General features: G+C 43.2%; 1 protein-coding gene across 3 annotated transcripts in view; it reads right to left on the reverse strand.

Moving 5' to 3' along the window:
* Nucleotides 1–6,493: 6,493 nt before the first annotated feature.
* The window catches only part of GDAP2 (ganglioside induced differentiation associated protein 2), a 25,965-nt gene continuing 12,901 nt past the window's right edge, over nucleotides 6,494–19,557 (reverse strand). For 2 of the 3 annotated variants that reach the window (XM_035894566.1, XM_009639101.2), the window contains 7 exons: nucleotides 18,562–18,712; nucleotides 17,505–17,581; nucleotides 16,036–16,112; nucleotides 15,320–15,459; nucleotides 14,665–14,719; nucleotides 9,811–9,954; nucleotides 6,494–8,883 (listed from right to left, as the gene is read on the reverse strand). In XM_035894566.1, the coding sequence (XP_035750459.1) occupies nucleotides 8,836–8,883; nucleotides 9,811–9,954; nucleotides 14,665–14,719; nucleotides 15,320–15,459; nucleotides 16,036–16,112; nucleotides 17,505–17,581; nucleotides 18,562–18,712 (692 nt within the window). In that variant the 3' untranslated portion in view covers nucleotides 6,494–8,835. The remainder of the gene's footprint in view (nucleotides 8,884–9,810; nucleotides 9,955–14,664; nucleotides 14,720–15,319; nucleotides 15,460–16,035; nucleotides 16,113–17,504; nucleotides 17,582–18,561; nucleotides 18,713–19,557) is intronic. The other variant, XR_004842058.1, reaches the window with a different exon arrangement.

The raw sequence follows: 19,557 nt of genomic DNA on the forward strand, positions 1-19,557 counted from the left end.
ACTGTTTTCTGGGGAGTCCCAAGAAGCTGCCCAGGATCTGGCTGGCTGGGCCCGCCCAGACTGCAGGCCGGCGGGTGTCTGTCCCGGGACACAACAGCCGGTCATAGCACAGCAGCCTGCACAAGCCCAGATACAAAAAAAAACCCCAAACCAAACCCAATGAAAAACAGCCCCCTTTTGGGCGCTGTCCCTTCTTTCCTGCCCCCTCCCACATCTCCTCAAAGGGACCAGGAGAACTTCTGTGTGCTCTGCAGGCTCCTTGTCGCACTGCCTCGTCCCAAGATCACCCCCATCCTCCCTGCCAGTCTTCCCTATGTGAGGTTACTCAACTGCGTGTATGAAAATAACTCCTATGTCCCAGTTTATTCTTTCTCCTGAGCGGATGGGAGGGTTGGAGGCTGATCAGAGCAGAGGAGTCTCCTGGTGAGTTCATTCTTCAAAAGCTCGGGTGGGCTGCTTCTCATTAGGGCTTGTTACAGTGCCAAGAGAAAAGAATATTTCTTTCTGGATTCATGTGCATGTCCCTCTACCGCTGTCCTGGAGCTGCTCCTCTCTTGGGATTTGCCAGACACAGCAAACCCCATGGTGTTTAGACTGCATGGGGTGCTGGCAGCTGAGATGGAGGGCTTGGAGCAGTGTGAGTTCCCAGCTGTGCAGCGCTGCTGTGGGCACGGCACCCGTTGTCTCCTGTGGTGCCTAGGTGCATGGACCCCGGGACGCACCAAAGAACGACTGAGAGGTCCAAGGAGCTCCTAAACAGCTTTATTCCTCCCCACCCAAAAAACCCCAAGCCAGAACCTCCAAACCTTAAGAAGTGTCTGGAGTCAACATGCTTAAGTTAATGATGATGGTTTAAAACTGCACCGACTGTGCTATGGGATGGGGTGCCGCTGGAACTGCTTGCTGCCCCTGTTGTCCTTGCTGGTTGCTGTGTATTGCCTCGGGCCAGCTGATGAGCACTGCCTTGGGCAGGGGGTGCAAGACCAGGCTAATGAAGTAGTCCTCGATCAGAAAACTTTGCCGCTGACTCCGCAGTGTATTTTTCACAGGCGTAAGGACTGTTTCTAGTTCTACTGCTTGCTGACTAGCTGGATCAGTAAACCAACTCGCATCCAACAAAAACACTGACATGTCTTTCCAACCCAGGTGTTGTTCTGTTGCACTTTGAGCCACTTGGAAATAGGCCACTGGAGGATGAGGCAGGAGGGTGCAATGGGTTTTGCAGGGGGCAGTCCCTGAGTCTGTTTTTAGTGACTCATTTTAAAGGCTCATTGCTAACTGTGAAATATTTCTGCACTGTTGCTTCTGTAATGACTATTTAACTAGTTTTGCTCGATAACAATGATGATCGCAGCACATAGAGTGGAACATTTAAATGTGACATGGCAGAGGCGAACGTGTCTGCCTGCATCAATGGCTCGGAAAATGTCTAAAAGGGCATCTTGCTCACAGCCACTCCAGCTGCACAAACTCTGCCATTTTCTTCATGTCTCGGTACACTCTGTTGTACTGAGTACCCACCCCATGCTCCTAGGCTCTGCTCTCCTGGGCTGGCACATCAGCAAGTCCCACTGATGGTTGGTACTGCACCAGCCGGGCTGCGGAGCATGTCTATGTATTGTGCTTTGAGGTTGTCAGTTGTTGCAGTTTAAAGTTTTATTTTTTTAAAAAAATATTCGTGGATCAGTCCCTTGAAAGTGCTTTGGCGTACTGCTGTAACAGCGTTAAGTTCAAAGAGACACTCATGTGCAAACAAAGCTACTGAGATAGGACGTGGAGTGTTCCCCTTTAATGTAGCTACTTAATTGGGATCTGCCAAAAGACGCTGTCCTACCATTACCATAACATATGTTTGCATTTTTGAAATGCAGGTATAGAATGCTCTTGTCTGGTGTCATAACAGAGCAGCTCTTCTGCTTAGTGATCTTTCTTACGACTCTGGATTTACAGAAATTCTTGTTTAATGTTACCGTTCTGACCATGCTGTTGACCACTGGCTGGTCTCTGTCAGTAACACCTTACCAAGTTCACATTTCATTGATTGCATGTGCAAGCTTCTGGATGCGTTTTCGTAACAAATCAGAGAGGCTTATGTCCCTGAAATGTCATACTGCCCAGCCACCTTTGGAAAAGCTGTCCACTGGGAACAGAAAAGGGGGATTCCCCCTGGCACGCAGTGCAGAGCACTTTTAGGGAGATTTCCAGCTATGCCCAGCAGTTTTCTGTCAGTTTTCCCCCCATTGCGGACTCAGAGGGTTTGACAGGCTGGTCTGAGTAGGCTTTACTTATCGATGGCGGCAGATTCAAGTGACCTCAGGGTCTGAGGTTTCTTTCTCCACTCTTCTGTGCTTGGGTGAGCACGTGACAGGCTGGTTCAGTGACTCTTTTGGGATCTCCTGTTGCTGGCTTATCTCTGAGTCCTTGCAGCTTGCTGAGGAGGTGGCCCAAAGACTTCGAGGAACTCCCAAATCCTCATAGGGTGGTGTATACGACTCTGCGGACAGAGTTTGGTTACACTTAGCCTGTTATTGCTCCTGGCTGCTACTGAGAAGAGTAGGTTCATTTGCTGTGGATCCACCTGCCCCAAATTGCCCACTTTCTCTTGTGTGCTTCTGCCATTTCCCTCATGTTCAATCCAGCAGGCACATGGTGGCTCACTGTTCCGGTAGAAACCCAACTCAGCTAGATCTGGTGAAGAGGATGCCAATGGATCAGCAAGCCAGAGAACTAGCAGAGCTAACAGACACCAGCCAGTTAAGGGGCCACGTTGCACCTTCCCTGGTCTTGTGATGATGTTTGCTTGCATTAGTGTTCGATATGCAAAGCCACCTTTGAAAAGCCCTTTCTGGGCAGATGGGGTAACATCTTACTTGTGAATAAGCAAACTTGTTCAGATGATGTAAATACGGCTTTTCCTGCCAAACTACTAGCAATGCCTAAGTGCGTCCAAGTCGTTACACCAGCCAGCGTAACCTTTTAAACCATGCAAGTTACAAGCTCCTTATTGCGCAGACATTCTGGTGAGAATGCCAAAGAGAGTTTGTAATCACCTCTTTCTATGAAATGAGCATGGTAAACTGCACAGACATGTTCTGTGGGACGGGCACCTGGTCCCAGCGCAGGACACTCGTGTACTGATACATCTGTCTGGCTTCGTGCAGTATTGCTTTACAGTAGGATTGAGTTGGCTACAGTGTCACGCTAGAAACCAAAGTGGTCCTACAAACAAGTCTCAGTTGTGGGTGATCCTGTTGATAAAGTAGCTCTACTTAGCATTACAGCCACACTGAAACTTCACCTCCACCCCTTTCTCCAAGCAGAGGGCCAGATTACAGCCCAGTTGCACTAAATACACAGGAGAGGGTGTATCCATGTGTTTACGGTAACCATGAAGACCCTCCCACCCAAAGCATTCCCCAGTCATGCCCAGGAACCACCTTTCCTGAAGGTACCAGGCAAACAGGTTTTTACAGGGAAAAGATGCACAACACAGGACATGTACTACTCTGCGACACAGTTGGTCCCAGCAGAGGTGGTGAGTACGTCACTCCAGGGCTTCATTAAAACATCAATGATTAAATCAGTCATTCTCCTTATCGACTGCTTAAAAATTGCTTTTCACTGCTTTTTGAAAAAACCCAGACAACCCAGCAAGAGCAAAATAACAATGCTGAGCCTTTCTTTTGAGTGTTTGCTATTTGTGTCAGTTCTCAGAGGACCTTCCCAAAGGACTGAGATTAAGCCCATCACATTTTCCCACAGCCTCCTTAATGGGTGATCTGAAAATCACATATGTAGATAGCAATTCAGCCGCAGGCACCAGGCAGAGATGAGTCAGGACCACACTGACTGACGTAGACATGACGCAGATCTGGCGTATACGCTGGCTTGGGTCTCAAGTCCAGGTCCAGTCTCTCCAGATCATCTCTCCAGGACCTGGCTCAGGCTACTTGTGCCATTACTGACTCCCTGGCTACAAAGCCAGATCGCACTCCTAAAACCAGGCCCACCCAGAAACATTGGTATTAGAGGACACTAAACTGCTGCTCGATGCCTCAGGCGGTCCTCCTTCCACAGCACAGGGGTGGGCATTTAACAATCTTCTTTTCTCCCCGCTCCTCAAAAAGGGAAAAATAAGATTCCTCCAGTAGACGGGAGGAATTAAGAAAAGGCTCTGCTGCGTACATCTCCTTGGAGCAAGGGCTTCTTCTTGTTAACATTTTGGTGAAAGCGTTGAGCACGCACTACATTGAGTTTTGCTGCTCTTGTGCAAACCGCACTGTAATCGCGAGCAGTCCTGCCTCATCTGGACAGGGAATCTGGTTTTCAAGGGAAGCACAGCTGAGAAAGGCTTCAAACAGGATCTGATTAGCTGATTAAAAACAGATGCTGTGCTGGCAGACAGGCTGCTGCAGATCATCTGATACAATCCCCTTCCCCTCGTTTTTGTACATAATGTCCTTCCAAGCAAAGCCACCTCCCCCATAGCTATGTCTAACTTGCATTATGAATCTTGGCACTTTTTCAGTTATACATGTTGTGAATAGTTTTGCCATTTAAAATATTTTAGAGGGGCCGTAGTGTCAAGTGCTTGACTGCTTATCGGAAATCCACCAGGTATTCAAAGGAGGCAGAGGCCATGCTGCAGGGGGCCTGGGGCTGCAGCATTTTTAGCCCTGCCGTCCTTAACCTTCACAGCAGCACCTTCCCCCCTTCTCTTAGAGGAAAGGGCTCCATCAACTCTGGGGCCAGGGGAGGAACACCCTTCCCACCACTCCACATGCTTTGCTTTGAAGCATATGAGCTAGGAAGGCTCTGCATCCCAATACTGAGGTATAAAACATCTTTCATTCAGCTTTGGGAGGTAACAGCACCTCACAGCAGCAGGTTTGCTCACTTGTCACTGCTCCGGTGAGGCTCAGGGCTGCTTTAGCTCATCCTAGTGCCGAGGCTGCACATGACTGGTCTATGTACTCCATAGTTTATTCCCTCTAACTCAGGACTGATTCTTTCCCATGGGAGACTGAAGAAAATCCAGTGGGCCTGTTGCCTTAGGAGTACAGGCTAAGTAGTGGTGTTCACCCTCCTTGGCAGGGGAGGAACACACAGTGAGTTGTTCCAGATAAGACTACGTCTTACCCTCTTCCCCAAATGCAGCTGAAACACTTCCCTCAGTCTCCCCAAGACTGCACTTACTAGCAGAAGTCACTGGGATCAGTTCCTACTTAGCCAGAATCAACATATAATATGCTTAGAGGTGCAAACAAGTTTCAGATTGGGACTGTTCATTCAATTGCCTGATCACAGATGTACCAGGAGATTCATCCCAGAGAGGCCGAGGAAAGGGGGTAACTCCTTTTGCTCTTGTTTTTCAGTTTGACAAAGGAGAAGGGTTATATCAGCTTGTTGACTAGCAGAACCATCTAAATTAATTTCACATGGAGTGTCTGGTCTCAGCAGTGGGATGCTAATCCTTTGCAGCCACATATGTGCTCAGGGACAGGCTAGGGAGAAGGCCTAATCTGGTGCAAAGCTGAGGCAACAGAGGCATATACGATAGCAAAATCAAGCTTTTAGGCTACTGCTGGGGAAGAGAAGATGCCAGAGAAATGCAGCAGCTCTGTTTTCATTCTAGGATCTTGTAAGCAGGAGAACACAGGAGAAGAAGAGCCCAACTTCAAGTGTATGTGGTAAATTCACACCGGCTCAATGGCCTGTAGAAAGCTGACATTCTGACTTTGCTTGCAATTTCTTGCCACTTCCTATTCCCAACAGCATCTGGTTGAGTAACAAGCACAAAACACAACAGGAGGAAGAGAAGCAGCCACTAGATACTTTACCTTTCACGGCTTTGGCAATTGCTTCAAACTCCAGCTTGGCCAAATGACAAATAAGCCAAGATACTTCGAGACACCTGTCCACCGTCAGGCATCAGCTTGACAGACTCCGGCTCTTAAGACACCTAACTGTAGTGTCAGCAAGGGAATATAGGATGCTTTCAGAAGAGGTGTGGCCAGTGAGTACCTAAGCACCATATCTGAGTCCCATTGACAACAACTATGTCACTCTACTGTCAATGTCACACAGGGTGTTACAGTGGTAATAATGACACTCATCATCACACTAATACACTTCCCTGTAGAGACTCCCCTCCTGAGCCTGCAGATGGTGTGAAATAGGTTTAAGCAAGGCAACAAGGCCTTCATCAGAACTTTTAATTCTGCAGTGACTGCATGGGGTAGGGGCGTTAAAATGCACACAGAGTTATGACATACACAGACTGCCTCCCTGGCCTCTTCAAAAGGAAAGCATTGACCTAGGGCATGCCAGTGTTTATCTCAGCTTAAACCAAACGCAGTTCAGCTGGTTTAATGCAATTTTTTTTCATATTAGAATTAAACAATTAAACATTTTAATAGCAATGAATAACCTGAGCGCTTCAATGATTTCCCCCCCACACCTTCCCCCCACACTGGCACTTAAAAGTCTCCCTTAAAAAAAAAAATTGGTAAATCGCCACAATTCCAGACTCACTGGAAAATGCAGGATTTTTGCAGCACAATGCAGGTCTGTCTTGCCACTGAGACTTGGGTAAAAAAAAAAAAATTAAAGGAAAGTCTTTCAAGGGAAAAATACACACAATAAGATGCAAAGTGCCAAGATCTCCTTTTTGCTTTGCAAATGCTCTGGAGGCAGATTCGCACTCGACTGAGCCAAGTCATTTCTTAAAATGACTGGACCAGCGTTTGAAAAACGTGCAGACTGAGTCCTAAGAAGCACTGTTTAGGTTTTATGACTCTGAGCCATCTGTAAGGTAAAGGGACAGAAACCATCTAAAAACTGTGAAGCTGAGAGTTCGTTTTTCGCAATACGCTCTGAATCACCTTTAATTTTCCTGTTAAGTGGATGCTGGCTATTCTGCAACAGCCCCACTGAAAATGCCATGGGTGTGAAAAACAGCAGATGGTTACTGGGGGTGGAAAGCTATACAAATCATTAGAGAAGCATGGAAAATTCATTGCTGGCTATAAAAGTCACTAGACAAGGGCAGCTGTAAACAGCTACGTGAAAAGAGGAGGTAGGGACACGTGGTAGCAGCAGTCTGTGCAGAGCAGCTATTTCCTTCCCTCAAAAAACACCAGAAAGGGGCTGAAAGAATCACATGTGAACGACCATAAGGTGCAACATTCCCAAATACAAGCAGCAAGGTGGTTTTCTCTGTGCTACAGTTTCCAGCTTTTAGCAGCACCTCACATCTAATAATGGAATCACATAAGGACCCTGGGGGACACTTAAAAAGCAAAACCACTTGCTTTTTAGATGTTGTATAACCATCACTGTTAAACCCCAGCCAAGTGATTATCTTAATCTGTAACTGACATACCAACATGCTGAGGATATGTGGAGTATAAACACAACATTAAGCCAGGAGGCCAAGGTAGGAAAGAAAGGAAATTCAGTACAGCCCATCCTTCACTGCACTCTGAATTTCCAAAAGCACAAACTCTCAGACTGCAACACAAATTCTGTTGACGTGTAATTAGATGACCATGGCCAAGGGAGGACTTTTTTCCTGTTTATCTCAAAAGTTCACAGTATCTTTACACAGAAGAGAGATCTATTTCCAATCAAGTCAATGGGGGTGAGTAACCACCTTCTAGGACAATCTCATGATGACTTTTGCTTATGCTTGAAAAAGGTAGTTATTGCAGAAGTGGCAGAACAGAAGAAGACTGAAGCTTGGTAAAGAGAGAGTAGCAGATGCAAGTCAGGGCAGGAAAGCAGCTAGAGTGAAAACATGAAAATCGTATCATCATTTTCATACTCAGTACTGTTGTGACATTCTTCCTACCAGGGATTCCATCCTCCTGTATTTAGGATTGCCATCCCTGGTTATGTTTTACATGGGAGCCTTCTCCCTCCTCTCTTAGCTTTCCACCAGCAGGATGAAAAACTTCACCTCCAGTTCCATAAGTACTCTGTGGCTGAGCTCTCTTACATGTATTGTGTCTGTCAAAAAATCAGTGAGTGTCAGCGTAACAGGAAATAAAAGGGATGCAGATATCTCTAAGAAACAATCTCTGCTACCAGAGGTTGGGGTTGGAGTCACCATTTCCCCCTCCCCTCCACACGTACTTCAGGCAGATGGCATTCATTTATCGTACAAACACATCTGGCCACGTCAAAGGAGAACATAAACAACTATAGTTAGAGAAAAGAAACCGCAAATGCTTTTCAATTTTATTCTTACTGGGAGGGTAGTGGCATCCTGACATGTCACATCATCCAATGATAACTGACAGTGACTTTTTCAAGGCTCCTAGCTCACCTTAGCATTTACGGTACCAAGTCTTGCAGTAATCTTGGCTTGGCTGTAGTGCTTTGTTCAGCCTGCAGACATGGCATTCCCAATTCCAGATACTTTTGCTGGGTCAAGACCAAAGTAATTAGCAGTAACAGAAAGGGAAAGTAACCAGACTTGAAACACAGAGACCCTGTGATGAGTGCTTTTGATGGATTTCCCAGAAAAGCAAGTCTGATCAGAAATAAATGCAACAGCTTAAAAAAAAAAAAAAGAACAAAATAAAATGTACCTAGTGACCTTTAAATCAACTTTTCCATTGGATAAATATATTTGAAATAGTTGTACAGTTCACAGTGGCATAAAGTTCTCTGATTGCTTGAGTGCTTGAAAATATTTCATCAGTAAAAAAATACCAGAGCTGGGGGAGGAAAACCCTCTCTCTGAATTCTGTACATGGGCAAATGCACAGGTTTTGGCAGGCATCAGGTCATTGGATCCATGGGAAACCAGCAGCATCGCAGGACTGCAGATCACAAGTCAGGGGATGGAGGATAAGAAGAATAGTAAGGCCCATTTTCCTGCAATGAGAACAGAATGAGCAGTTGAACAAAAGTCTTCTCCAATACACCTTGGTGCAATGGATGATGACAGAGAGGCAGAAATAAACAGGCACTCATGGCTTTGTCTTCTATGAGTACAGTGACTGCCACAATTCACCCGTGAGAGCACCGTGCTGGCAACCAGGCAAAACCAGGCCTTGGTCTTGCCTCTGTTTTAAGTGAAAAGTGCAGGTTAAAACTTTGCCATTAACCTAAAGCTGCGATGCAAGGAAGCCACAAATGCATAGCCTGTCACACAGTTCAAGACAAAGTTGCTTACACAGACATGCAGCTCTGGCTGTTACTGTGTAGTTACAACACATCCTCTTTGGAATGATCTGGCCAATGCAAGCCATATTCATTCCACTATTTGGGTAGAGACCTGGGATGGAGAAGGGAGGAGGAAGAGGGACTAACACAAAAGGCAAGGCACCCTGCTACAGTTACATTTTTCCCCAACATTGTTTTGTTTTCTTTCCTGCATGTTTGTTGATACAGGGGGCAGGGAAGATGAAAACAGACATAGCATTTTTTTTTCAGTCAGTGTAAGGTGTATAGCAGGTATATAACATGAATTTTATCTTGTCCACGGCTCTTAATGCATTATGTTACATTTCTTGGCTGAAGAAAGGTAGCCTGCCTTTTATGCACATAGGAGACTGCTCTACTGGGAAAGGAGTCTGCTTCTTGGCCAAGCCCTCCACTTGGACTGATCAAAGAAATTTAAGAAAAATTGTTATTGACAGAAAAAAAAAAAGCCTAGACTCTCCATAAACCCTCCCTTTCTTCTCCCTGTTCTTAAGATGTGGAAGACAGCCCCTTTAAAGTTAGTGCAGAGCACAATGGGACATGCACAAGAACTACACTTAGGAGCAAGCCTGATGCTTGCCACATGAGGTCACTTACCCTGGCATCATACTCGAGGACGAAAGGGGGGAGATCAATCTGTTCTGGGGGTATGGCTGCGAATAACTGCTGAAGGCTTTCCACATAGTGGATTTTGTCCTTTAGCCCTGAGACTGTAAAGGTTGTGAAAAACCATGCTGAGACCTGAAAATAAACCCCAACAAAACCAAATTAAGACGGTGCTGTTCCAAAACCTTCAAGTTCAACATAATAACCTACAGTTAAAAAGGCTTGAGTTAAACTTGAAACACAAATATCATGGCATCAACGCAACGAGGTCAGGAAGTACACACCGCTGACTGATAGCAAGTGCTGCCTTGACAGCTTTCAAGCTAGCGCTTTCCGAATCCACGCTCCCTCCTCCCCACCTGCCAGTTTAAGGCCCCTTTCTACTGCACAAAGAGCAACAGCTATTCTGCCATTTGTCTTCAGAAAACCATCTGTGTAGCAGCACATTTTCACTTCCAGTTTAGCCAGCTCAGAATATGACCTATTTGACTCTGTATCTGACAGAAGGATTTTCAACCCCTTGCCTTGCCTTCAAGTTTTCACAGAAAAAGCAATTTAAGGGAGAGAAAGAGAGACACTTTTGGCTGTTTAAATGTCCTACTGCTTTGGGTCGGCTGTTTTACCACATTTCTTATCAAAGCCGTATCATCTAATTCTGCAAGAATAAGCCTTACCAGCTTATTCTACAAGATTTTACTTTAAGTATACACACCTCTGTCTCTTTTGGATGCAAACTGCAAAAGAAAAATTCCTTATGCTAAGGCCAGTAAGACACCTTTGATACTTTTTACAAGTTATTAAATATTCCTGCTTAGATTGACTGCATAAGCTTTTACTTTTCAACCCACCTTCTCCAAAATTAAGCACTATTTTACTTTTTATTTATTTTTTATCTAGTCATTTCCTGGCAGACTGGAGGGAAAGAAAACACACTCATGAGAATCAGAGGTTACTGTTCTACAGGTCACAAATGCTCATATTAGGGACCACTCACATGGTCCTGGGCAACCAGCACTCACTGGCCCTCCTTGAGCAGGGGGGCTGGACCAAATGACATCTAAAGGCCCCTTCCAACCTCAAACATTGTGATTTCTGTCCAATAGCTGTACTCTGACTGCAGTAAGTTGACAGAAAAGAAGCAACACCACAAGAAAAGCCTTGAGAAAAGTGGGAGTTTCAAATAAACCAAAACATCATTCTGCCTGAATACAACATTTAAAGAAAAACCTCAATAACTAAAAACTGTCCTGGAATAACTATACTGCCTCCTCAAAATGATGTATTTTCATGAGAAAGGAACAATGACAAAGAGAAAAGGAAGTAAAGGACAGAACATTTAAGATCAGTTCATTATTTTAAGGGCAGAATTAGAGATTTATGTTAGCATAAAGCAGGGAGAGACTATTACTGGCATCCATTACTTACTACATTTTTCTTATAAGTGACACTGAATGATAGTTTAATGAGTGAAAAATACCCTCTCAATCCTGTACCAAAGTAGCATGCGTTCCAAGGCATATTATGAATGACAATCACTAAACATAATTGCTATGGATGTTTAATGCATAAAAGTCTAAAGAGGGAATATTTTTGCAGCCATCATGAAAAGTCATACCAGGAAAAATGATTTTTATACCCCCCCCACCCCCGCCAGTATACAAGCCATTGCAGTTTGACACATCTTGCCCAGTAACGCAGAAAAAAGGGAGGGGGACAGAAACATTTCAAAAGAATTTTTCTATTATGCCCATTCTCAGTAATCACAGGTTATAGGAACAGTAGTGACAGCTGCCATTTTCTTATTGTAAGAGGACAGAGAACTTTAAATTAAACCAAATCCCTGTTAATGCATTGAAAGTAGAGTAAGTTACAGCCGAGCAGTTAAAAAAAGTTAAAAATCTAGTAGTCTGCTGAAGTCTTCCTTCATTTTTCTTGAACTGCAGTTCTGAACAAAAACCGCACACAACACAGATAAAGCGTGCCACTAGTCTCTTAATTGGGTCATACCCCAAAGAGAAACTTACTAAAATCTGGGAAATTTTATTGCAATTGGAAGGATCTTGTGCATAAAAAGCCGTGATTTGCAACAACCTGGATCTCTGGAAACTGCTTTTATGACTGTTACAGAAAAGCAAGACAGAAATTGCTCATGATAAAGATTATGATGATTATGAATATTTAATTTGAGTATTCAGGTATGTTTCAGTTTTGAAACATTCTCGGTTCACAGCCAAGTTACTAAGTTTATGAAAACAGAGTTTCTCAGGGTGAGATTGTTTCAGATCCAGCCACTGATACTTCACTTGGAGCACACCAAGCTCTATAAAGCTTTGTTTGGAGAGCTCTCAGAACAGGGGAGCCGAGAGGCTTCACACAAAAATGCCCCGAAAAGCCCTTTATTTATATATCAGCAACCATAGCAATAACAAGCAGAAGTACATTTACATGCAAGGGTAAGAAGAAACTTCTGATAGCACTTCAAGGGTATCTTAATCTAAGTCCTGGTGGTGAAGCATTCACACTGCAAGAGTTGCTGCCAGCCTAAAAAACTTCTGTTGCCTACGATACATTTTCATCATAAGAACGGTTACATTTCAGCAGCACTACAAGAGAATCAAGTTCTTCACAGATCACAAGAATGCTCACACTGCAGCATGAAAAAAGGAGGATTAGTGTACAAAACCAGATCGTGCACTGACAACACCTGCTTCAGTTACTCTGTGTTTTGGGAAAATAATCTGGACAGGCAGTTATCCTCAGAATACACCTAATTTAAAAGTTTCAGGTCTAGAAACAAAACAAAGAATCATTGTTGGCACTACAAAGCACTTTCAGAACTATGCTTGTTTTCTAGGGGCACACAATTTTCCAAAAGGCATGACAAAAAGCCTCTTGATCCCTTTTAGCCCAGAAATAAGCAATGCGACACCTAACAGATGGCAGACATCCACTGTGCCAGGATTCAATACCACAGTAAAATGGACCATTGATATCAGAGATTTAAGAATGAGATACATGTACCAGAGCAATGGTTTTGGGAAGCTGCATGAATGCACAAGCCTTCCTCCTACATTTGAGACATGGGGTATTCTCCTCTATTTCTAGGGAAGGAAGTCAATGCTCCAGGTAGGAAGATGGATGTACCAAACATTTTTAAAGAGATTTGACACTTCTGGGCTAGCAATATTCCACAGGGACAGCCACCCTGAAATAGCCAAAAAGGAAGGGGAGAGAAAAATCATTCCCTCCTAGCAGCCACCTTCTCCACTGGGACTTTCTGCTGCACATTCCCCATCATGTTTCATAAGCTGATTGTCTCTGCAACAGCCAGCAGCAATCCCACTTGCCATACAGTTAGAGAAAAGGCTTGGCAGAAAGACACAGACACATGTCCTCTTTTGCCTCCAGCTGTGGTGCTAGAACAGGATACAAACCAATTCCATTTCCAGCAAGTTAGAGTTCTGTGTCTCTCACCCTCCCTGCTTCCCACCAACTATCTGCTTGTCCCACAGATCTGTCGAGTCCCTGTGCAGTTCCCAAAGAGACAGGAGAACATGGCAATGGACTGAACACAAGTTCTCATACTCCAACAAAAAAATCCAGTTCTTAACCAAATAGAAATGCATGGTAAGAAAGGATGGGGATAAAATGCTGCTGGGAATCTAAACCACTAGTACTTCTTAGCTTCAACTTTTCCACTCAACTTTGTGACCTTAGTAATGTTCTACGCCAGCTCTAACATTTTCAGGAGCATCAGAGCTGGAAGCTCTAATTCTAGCGCTCGGACCTCAGATCTATACCCTGTGGGAATAATTAATATACTGACAGAAACTGGAAGGTATGTTGTTGGGAAGATCTACATAAAAACAAAGAAGCCCTAAGTGTCACGTTGCCCCAGCTGTGCACACGAAAAGAAAGGACTCTTTGGAAATGTAGTAAAGAAATTCTTGCTGAACATGTGCAAACAGATGTTTTTTGCAGGCGTATTGCTTTCTCAAATTTGATCAATGTCAGCAAAAAGCAGAATAAACACAGAGGTTAATCTGATGTGAACACTGAGGATCACATTTCTAACTGTTTTAATAGGACAAACAAAAATTTTAGGAAGGGCTGCTGCTGACACTTAGTTCATCTGAAGTACTCATACTACTGCAATATGAGTAGCGTGTATAAAGTACAGAAGGGAGCGAGCTCCATCTTCTGTTGCCCCACACAGATCACAGTCAAGGATAATACCTTACTGCTTGATGAGTTCAGTTTTTCATCTCCTGAAGGCTCAACAGGATTTTTCTGCACTGCATGCCAGAGGCATTCCTCCCATCTTTCTTTGCTACTCTGCACTCTATGATCCTGACTAATCTCATTGCTGCTTGACACATTGCCATCTTCCCTTACCAGGGCAGCATTTCAGTGATATGCAGCACATATGCAATACCTCTTGTGGGGAGAGAAAAGGTGAAACATCCAGGAATTGACCTACACAAAAAAGAATTCTAAGAGTTTTTGGTCATGGTTTGTCATCCTGCCAACCAGACAGCAGGAAAAAGGACAAACTGTTTTTCTTTGAAAGAAGTGAGATCCAAAGCTTCCACCTCTCTCTGTTAAGAGCATATGCAAAACAAGGCGTAGACAGCTGCACTGCATTGGGGTTCAGCTTCTCACTAAGGTTAGAAGACTAAAGGTAGATCAAAGATGGGGATGAATTTCAACTTCTGACCCTGGATCCAGAAGATACTGCCTAATTTTGGAAGTCTTCTATATACCTCCATGTTCCTCATACTACAGTCTTACATGCTACCGTGCCAACACCCAGAAAATTCTTGTCTTTTGTACTATATACCTCACCTTTGAACGAAATGTTGGGTGGACAAAATACAGTGCCTTTAAGTTCCTCTTGTACCTGGTTTAAGGAAAGAAAAACACCTCTTTAAAAGTGACTTCTAATTAAGCTCATCTACACAACATGACAGTCAAAACATAGATAACTTTGCTTAAGTGCCTGTGATGTAATTTCACAAAGTTAGATCTAATATAAGGGCAGATACCAGACAAGTAAATGTAAGGGAAACAAAAAAAGCAGAATGATTATTTTTCAAGTAAAGATACCATAGCCTGCAGTCTTTTGTGTGGACGGTGAAAGTTTTGGACAAATTATGACTATCAATGTTACCCAAGCCTCTTCCCTCACAATTAGCAATATACTTTTAACAGTGCCAGCCTCCAGAAGCTCCACCTTTGGATAAAGACAGACAATACACCCAGTATGCCTCTATAACAGCTCCAGAAGGGAGATTGCAGATCACAGAACTTCCTGGTTTGATAGATGGTTCTGAGAAGGAAAGAAAACATATCTTCCTTCCTCTTGCCTTTGTTATTTATTTAGGTCTTTGTCCTAGCAGAACTCTTTCACAGATAAATGGGAAACCAGCTACAGGGAATGACAAATATTTGCACAGCAGAGAGGAAGACCAGAAGGGGTTCTTTTTCTATTGACACTCACTTGGCATCAACAACATCATAGAGTTTCTTCAAGAAATTAGAGTCTAGTTGATTGTAATCATTTGTGAGCGTATGGAAGTACACCAGGACATATTCTTTCACTGCAATATGATCCATGACATGGATGAAATACAGAAGAGCCTGAGACAGAAAGAAGTGAAATTTATATTTGTAAAGAACTCTTTCACAGCTGCATTACACCTTAATATGCTTCCTTTAATTCATTCACAACTCAGGAATCATGAGGCTGGGTGGCTTATGTTTCAGCTACAAAAGCAAGGTGAACATTCCAAGTCTTCAACTTGACTGTAATAACTTAGGGGTCTTTTTTTTTTTGCCTAGCTGATCTCACAGATGGCAATAAATTCTTGCTGTTTCCATGAAAAATGAAATTGACTTGTTACATTTCACTCTTCATGTCTTGGCAGTTAACAGAAGCAGGGCAAGCTCTTTCTTCTTGAGAAGAAACAGGAGTTCATGTTAGGCCTGTTTTTCCAAAAACAGCCCAGTTACTCCATGAAAAAAGCCACCACAACACATACAAAGCTTTGTAAGGGAATACATATTTATCTGCCTATAAAAAGTTTCTATTTAATCTCTTTTAAGTCTTCTACAGATAATGTTTCTAGTATTAATGCTGAATTACTCTTATAATCACTCTTTACATCCTGAACATCCATACCCAACCTACACAACTCTAGTTTTACAAAGCCTTACCTTTTCCATGTCTATCAATGTTACAGGGATATTCCTTCCAACCACCACCATCACTGTGCGGCCACAGTTATCTACACCTACAAGAGAAAGAAAAAAATATGTCTCTAAACTTCTCTCAGTCATGCTAGGTTTTGGAGTTGGTCCCTTTCAAATCAGGGAGAACTAGCCACAGCTCAGTTTTTGCAACGCATCCAGTTTCCATCTTAAAAACAGAATAAATACACTTAGAGTTACTGTTCTCACTATACCAGTGGCTATTCTGATCCAAAAAAGGGTGCATCATATCTGAGAAACTTAGGTCTAAGGACTGCAATTTTATGTTGTCTTTGTACTCCACATTTACCTAAATCTCAAGTAATAACATGGTTTTTATTTAAAAAAAAAAAAAAAAAAAAAACCAACCAAAAAACTTCACTTGCAGTTCTGCCACCAAGCAAGCTTCTTCCTAATAACCAAGTTCTGAAATCTAATGCACAGTTTCCCAAAGCATGCCTTATGGACCTCCCGCAGCCCACAGGGCCTTGTCTAAGGCAAACAAGAGAATTTAAAATTTCAGCTACAAGTATAAAGTTTCACAGAGCCTTGGTATTTCCATGAAGAATAAGGTAAGTATCTGCATTTTCAGGAGGCCAGAGGTATCAGTCTAAGCGCTAAACAGACCTTCTCTGCAGAAACACAGCTATGCTTTTGAGAGCCTGACTACTCGCCTGTTCTTTCCTGTCATGGTGCAAAGCAGCAATAAGCCACTGGGACTATGGCAAGTTTTTACATCTGAGTATGATGCTACCTAAAGAGTAAAAGTGAACTGAAGAGTACAGGTTCCACATCTCTGCTTCCCAGGCTGCAAGGACCTTGCAGCTATCTTCTTTCACTGAACTCGCCATTAGGTTTTTGAATCTCTTCCTAATCTCCCCATCTACCGAGCTCAAGGTTGCAAGATGTGCTGCCCGTGGTACTTGGCCATTAGTACTATGAGACACACAAGAGAGGAGAGCAACACATACCTAACCTGAGAGAAATAAAGCAAGATATTTTGTTCCAGAAAGCTGTATTAAAAATTGCTTTGCTAACTGCTTATTCTCTACACTAATCATCTGAAAGCAACATTCATTTCTTTGTAACAAAAGGGTGGAGATAGTTCTTCTTTTGGTCTGGATTATCTCATACAGAGCACCTTATGCACTGGCTTAATCTAACACTACTGATTTACATCTAAAGCTACAGATAATTCAGGATACGCACGTACCCTCAGATTGTTAAAGCCGAGCAGTCTGGAAGTTTACCACACAGTCTTTCAAATACAATCAAGAGAGAATTCCTGCTTTACTGCAGAGGTGTTGCCTAGTTCTTGGCCAGACTTCTAACTTAATAACATGATTTATATACTCATGTCCAAAGAAAATACCGTATTTTTATTTTGTATTTTACTTTAAGACAATATACCTCAGTCATTGGTACTCTCAACTTACCTGTCTGATACAAGGCTTTAAGAGAAGCAATATCAGAGAGGTCTTCAGCTCTTGCCTGACACAGCCAGCGATTATAACTAGAAAATTAAAAACATCTGGTCAGATCTAATCCCCCTTTGGATTAGCATTAGAAGCCTGAAGAAGTATATGGGAAGGGAAGGACAAAATAAACTCTTTCTGACTAAGCCCTCTCTCTAATGTTGTGGTTTTCTGACCTATGGAGCAAGTATCAAGTTGTTAAAGTAGTACTTGGGGGAAAGAAAAAAGAAGAAAAATATTTGAGTGTCTTAGTTGCATACCTAGTGATTTTCAGTAGGGCAATGAATACGCACCAACTAGTAACTACAGTGGCTTTGCATTTGGGCTGAAAAGATCTCAGTTTTTTCCATTTAGATACCTCAGTGTTTAAAAAAATAGAAATAAAATAGAAAATTTCTTTAAAAAGTCTAGAAGTCGAACACAACTACACAGCAACCAGTGTCACACATGGAGGTTTTTTTCCCCTCTTTGAATGGTGAACAACTTAATGCTTCATCTGACAGAACAAGCCAAGCGTCCTGCCTCAAGAGGACTCCAGTGTGGAACTGGCTTATAAGAAAGTGATCATGCACATTAGGGTTAGCTGGGGACAGGGAGGAGGAAAAAAGCCTCAGCATTCATTCATCTTTCTGTTTTGAAAGATGGAAGAAAAATGTTTTGCTATCTGCCCAGAGCCCTCAGGAGCAAGTGGGCAGTACTGAAAGCAGGTGACCCCACTACAAAAAGCGGTGACAAAACAGTGACATCTTGTGGCAAAGGGATAAGGCAGCTGGTCGGATGCACTGGGTATGCTAGTGGGTTCATCACTAGCTTCTCTTTTCCTCCTACTCCCCCCCTTCTTTCACCCATCAGGCCAAAGAGGCTACCACAGCAATCCAGGGTGACACCAGGCTTTATCTGTATTTCCTTGCCAGAAGATTAGGCTTTACAGATAACAAGGTTGGTCCTTACAGACAAGGGTTGGTCCTCTGAACAGCTAACTAACACAAAACATTCACACCAACAAGGAAATGCTCACTTCCTCTGATGCTGTTTTTGCAGTGCTGCTTCTGACAACTGTCCCTGAAGAATGAGGCGTCTCTGTTTATCAACATCTCCCTCCATGCGGGCAAAAGCATGGGAACCAATGAAAGACAAATCTGCCTCCAGACCCTCTTCATCTGAAGCATCTGCAGTAGAAACAAAGGCAGTGTAAAATGTTCAAGCTGTGTACAAGACAGCAATGCTGCTGATGAATTGCTATATATCTCAGTGAGCCAACCCAGTTGTCATGCTACAAACTAACAAAAACCCATAATGTACCATGACATGTTTCTGTTACGCCACCAGTACCACTGAGATTATGACATGTGATCAATAACTACAGACTCCCTTAGAATGTTGGTTTGCCTGGAAACTAACTGGGTAAGTCCTTGTCATCAACTTGTAATAAAGGGATAATGGTTAACTCCCTCAGAAAATAAGGTCTGGAGAGACTTGGGCTTTACGGTTGTCCTACTTGTCACAGGGAGAAAAATAAGTATGCAGAAGGACAGATGCTGCAGATTTACTCAGTTCAGAAGCTGTTCTGTAGAAAGGGCTCACTTCTTTTTGTATCATTGACACTGCTTGAACAGATGCCGTAGAGCTGGTGGTAACCCGAGTTTGAATATTTTCATAGTATTGTTTACATCATGACTGTGCGATGAAGCACAAGAGCACAGGCTCACTTGCTGGTGACAATCACAGAATGCTCCACTGAACTTGATGTCATCAAGGAATCTTGCTAAGGCTTCTAGCACTACCTCTCTGGGCAATCTGGATGGGAATCAAGTTTCCCAGTTTTAGTGTGACATGCTGTAGTAGCAATGGGACAAAAGTGCAGGACTCCACTATATCCATTTGCTCCTACATATGCAAAACCAGTAATTTTACCAATTATTAGCTAGTGGTTGAATGCCTCACACTGATCAGACACAGCTGCAAATACCACTCTAACCAGCAGTTTGGACAGGGGAAAAAAAAAAAATTGGAG

This window comes from Egretta garzetta, unplaced genomic scaffold (assembly GCF_000687185.1).
Source record: "Egretta garzetta isolate BGI_Z169 unplaced genomic scaffold, ASM68718v1 scaffold85, whole genome shotgun sequence".
NCBI classification, from domain to species: Eukaryota; Metazoa; Chordata; class Aves; order Pelecaniformes; family Ardeidae; genus Egretta; species Egretta garzetta.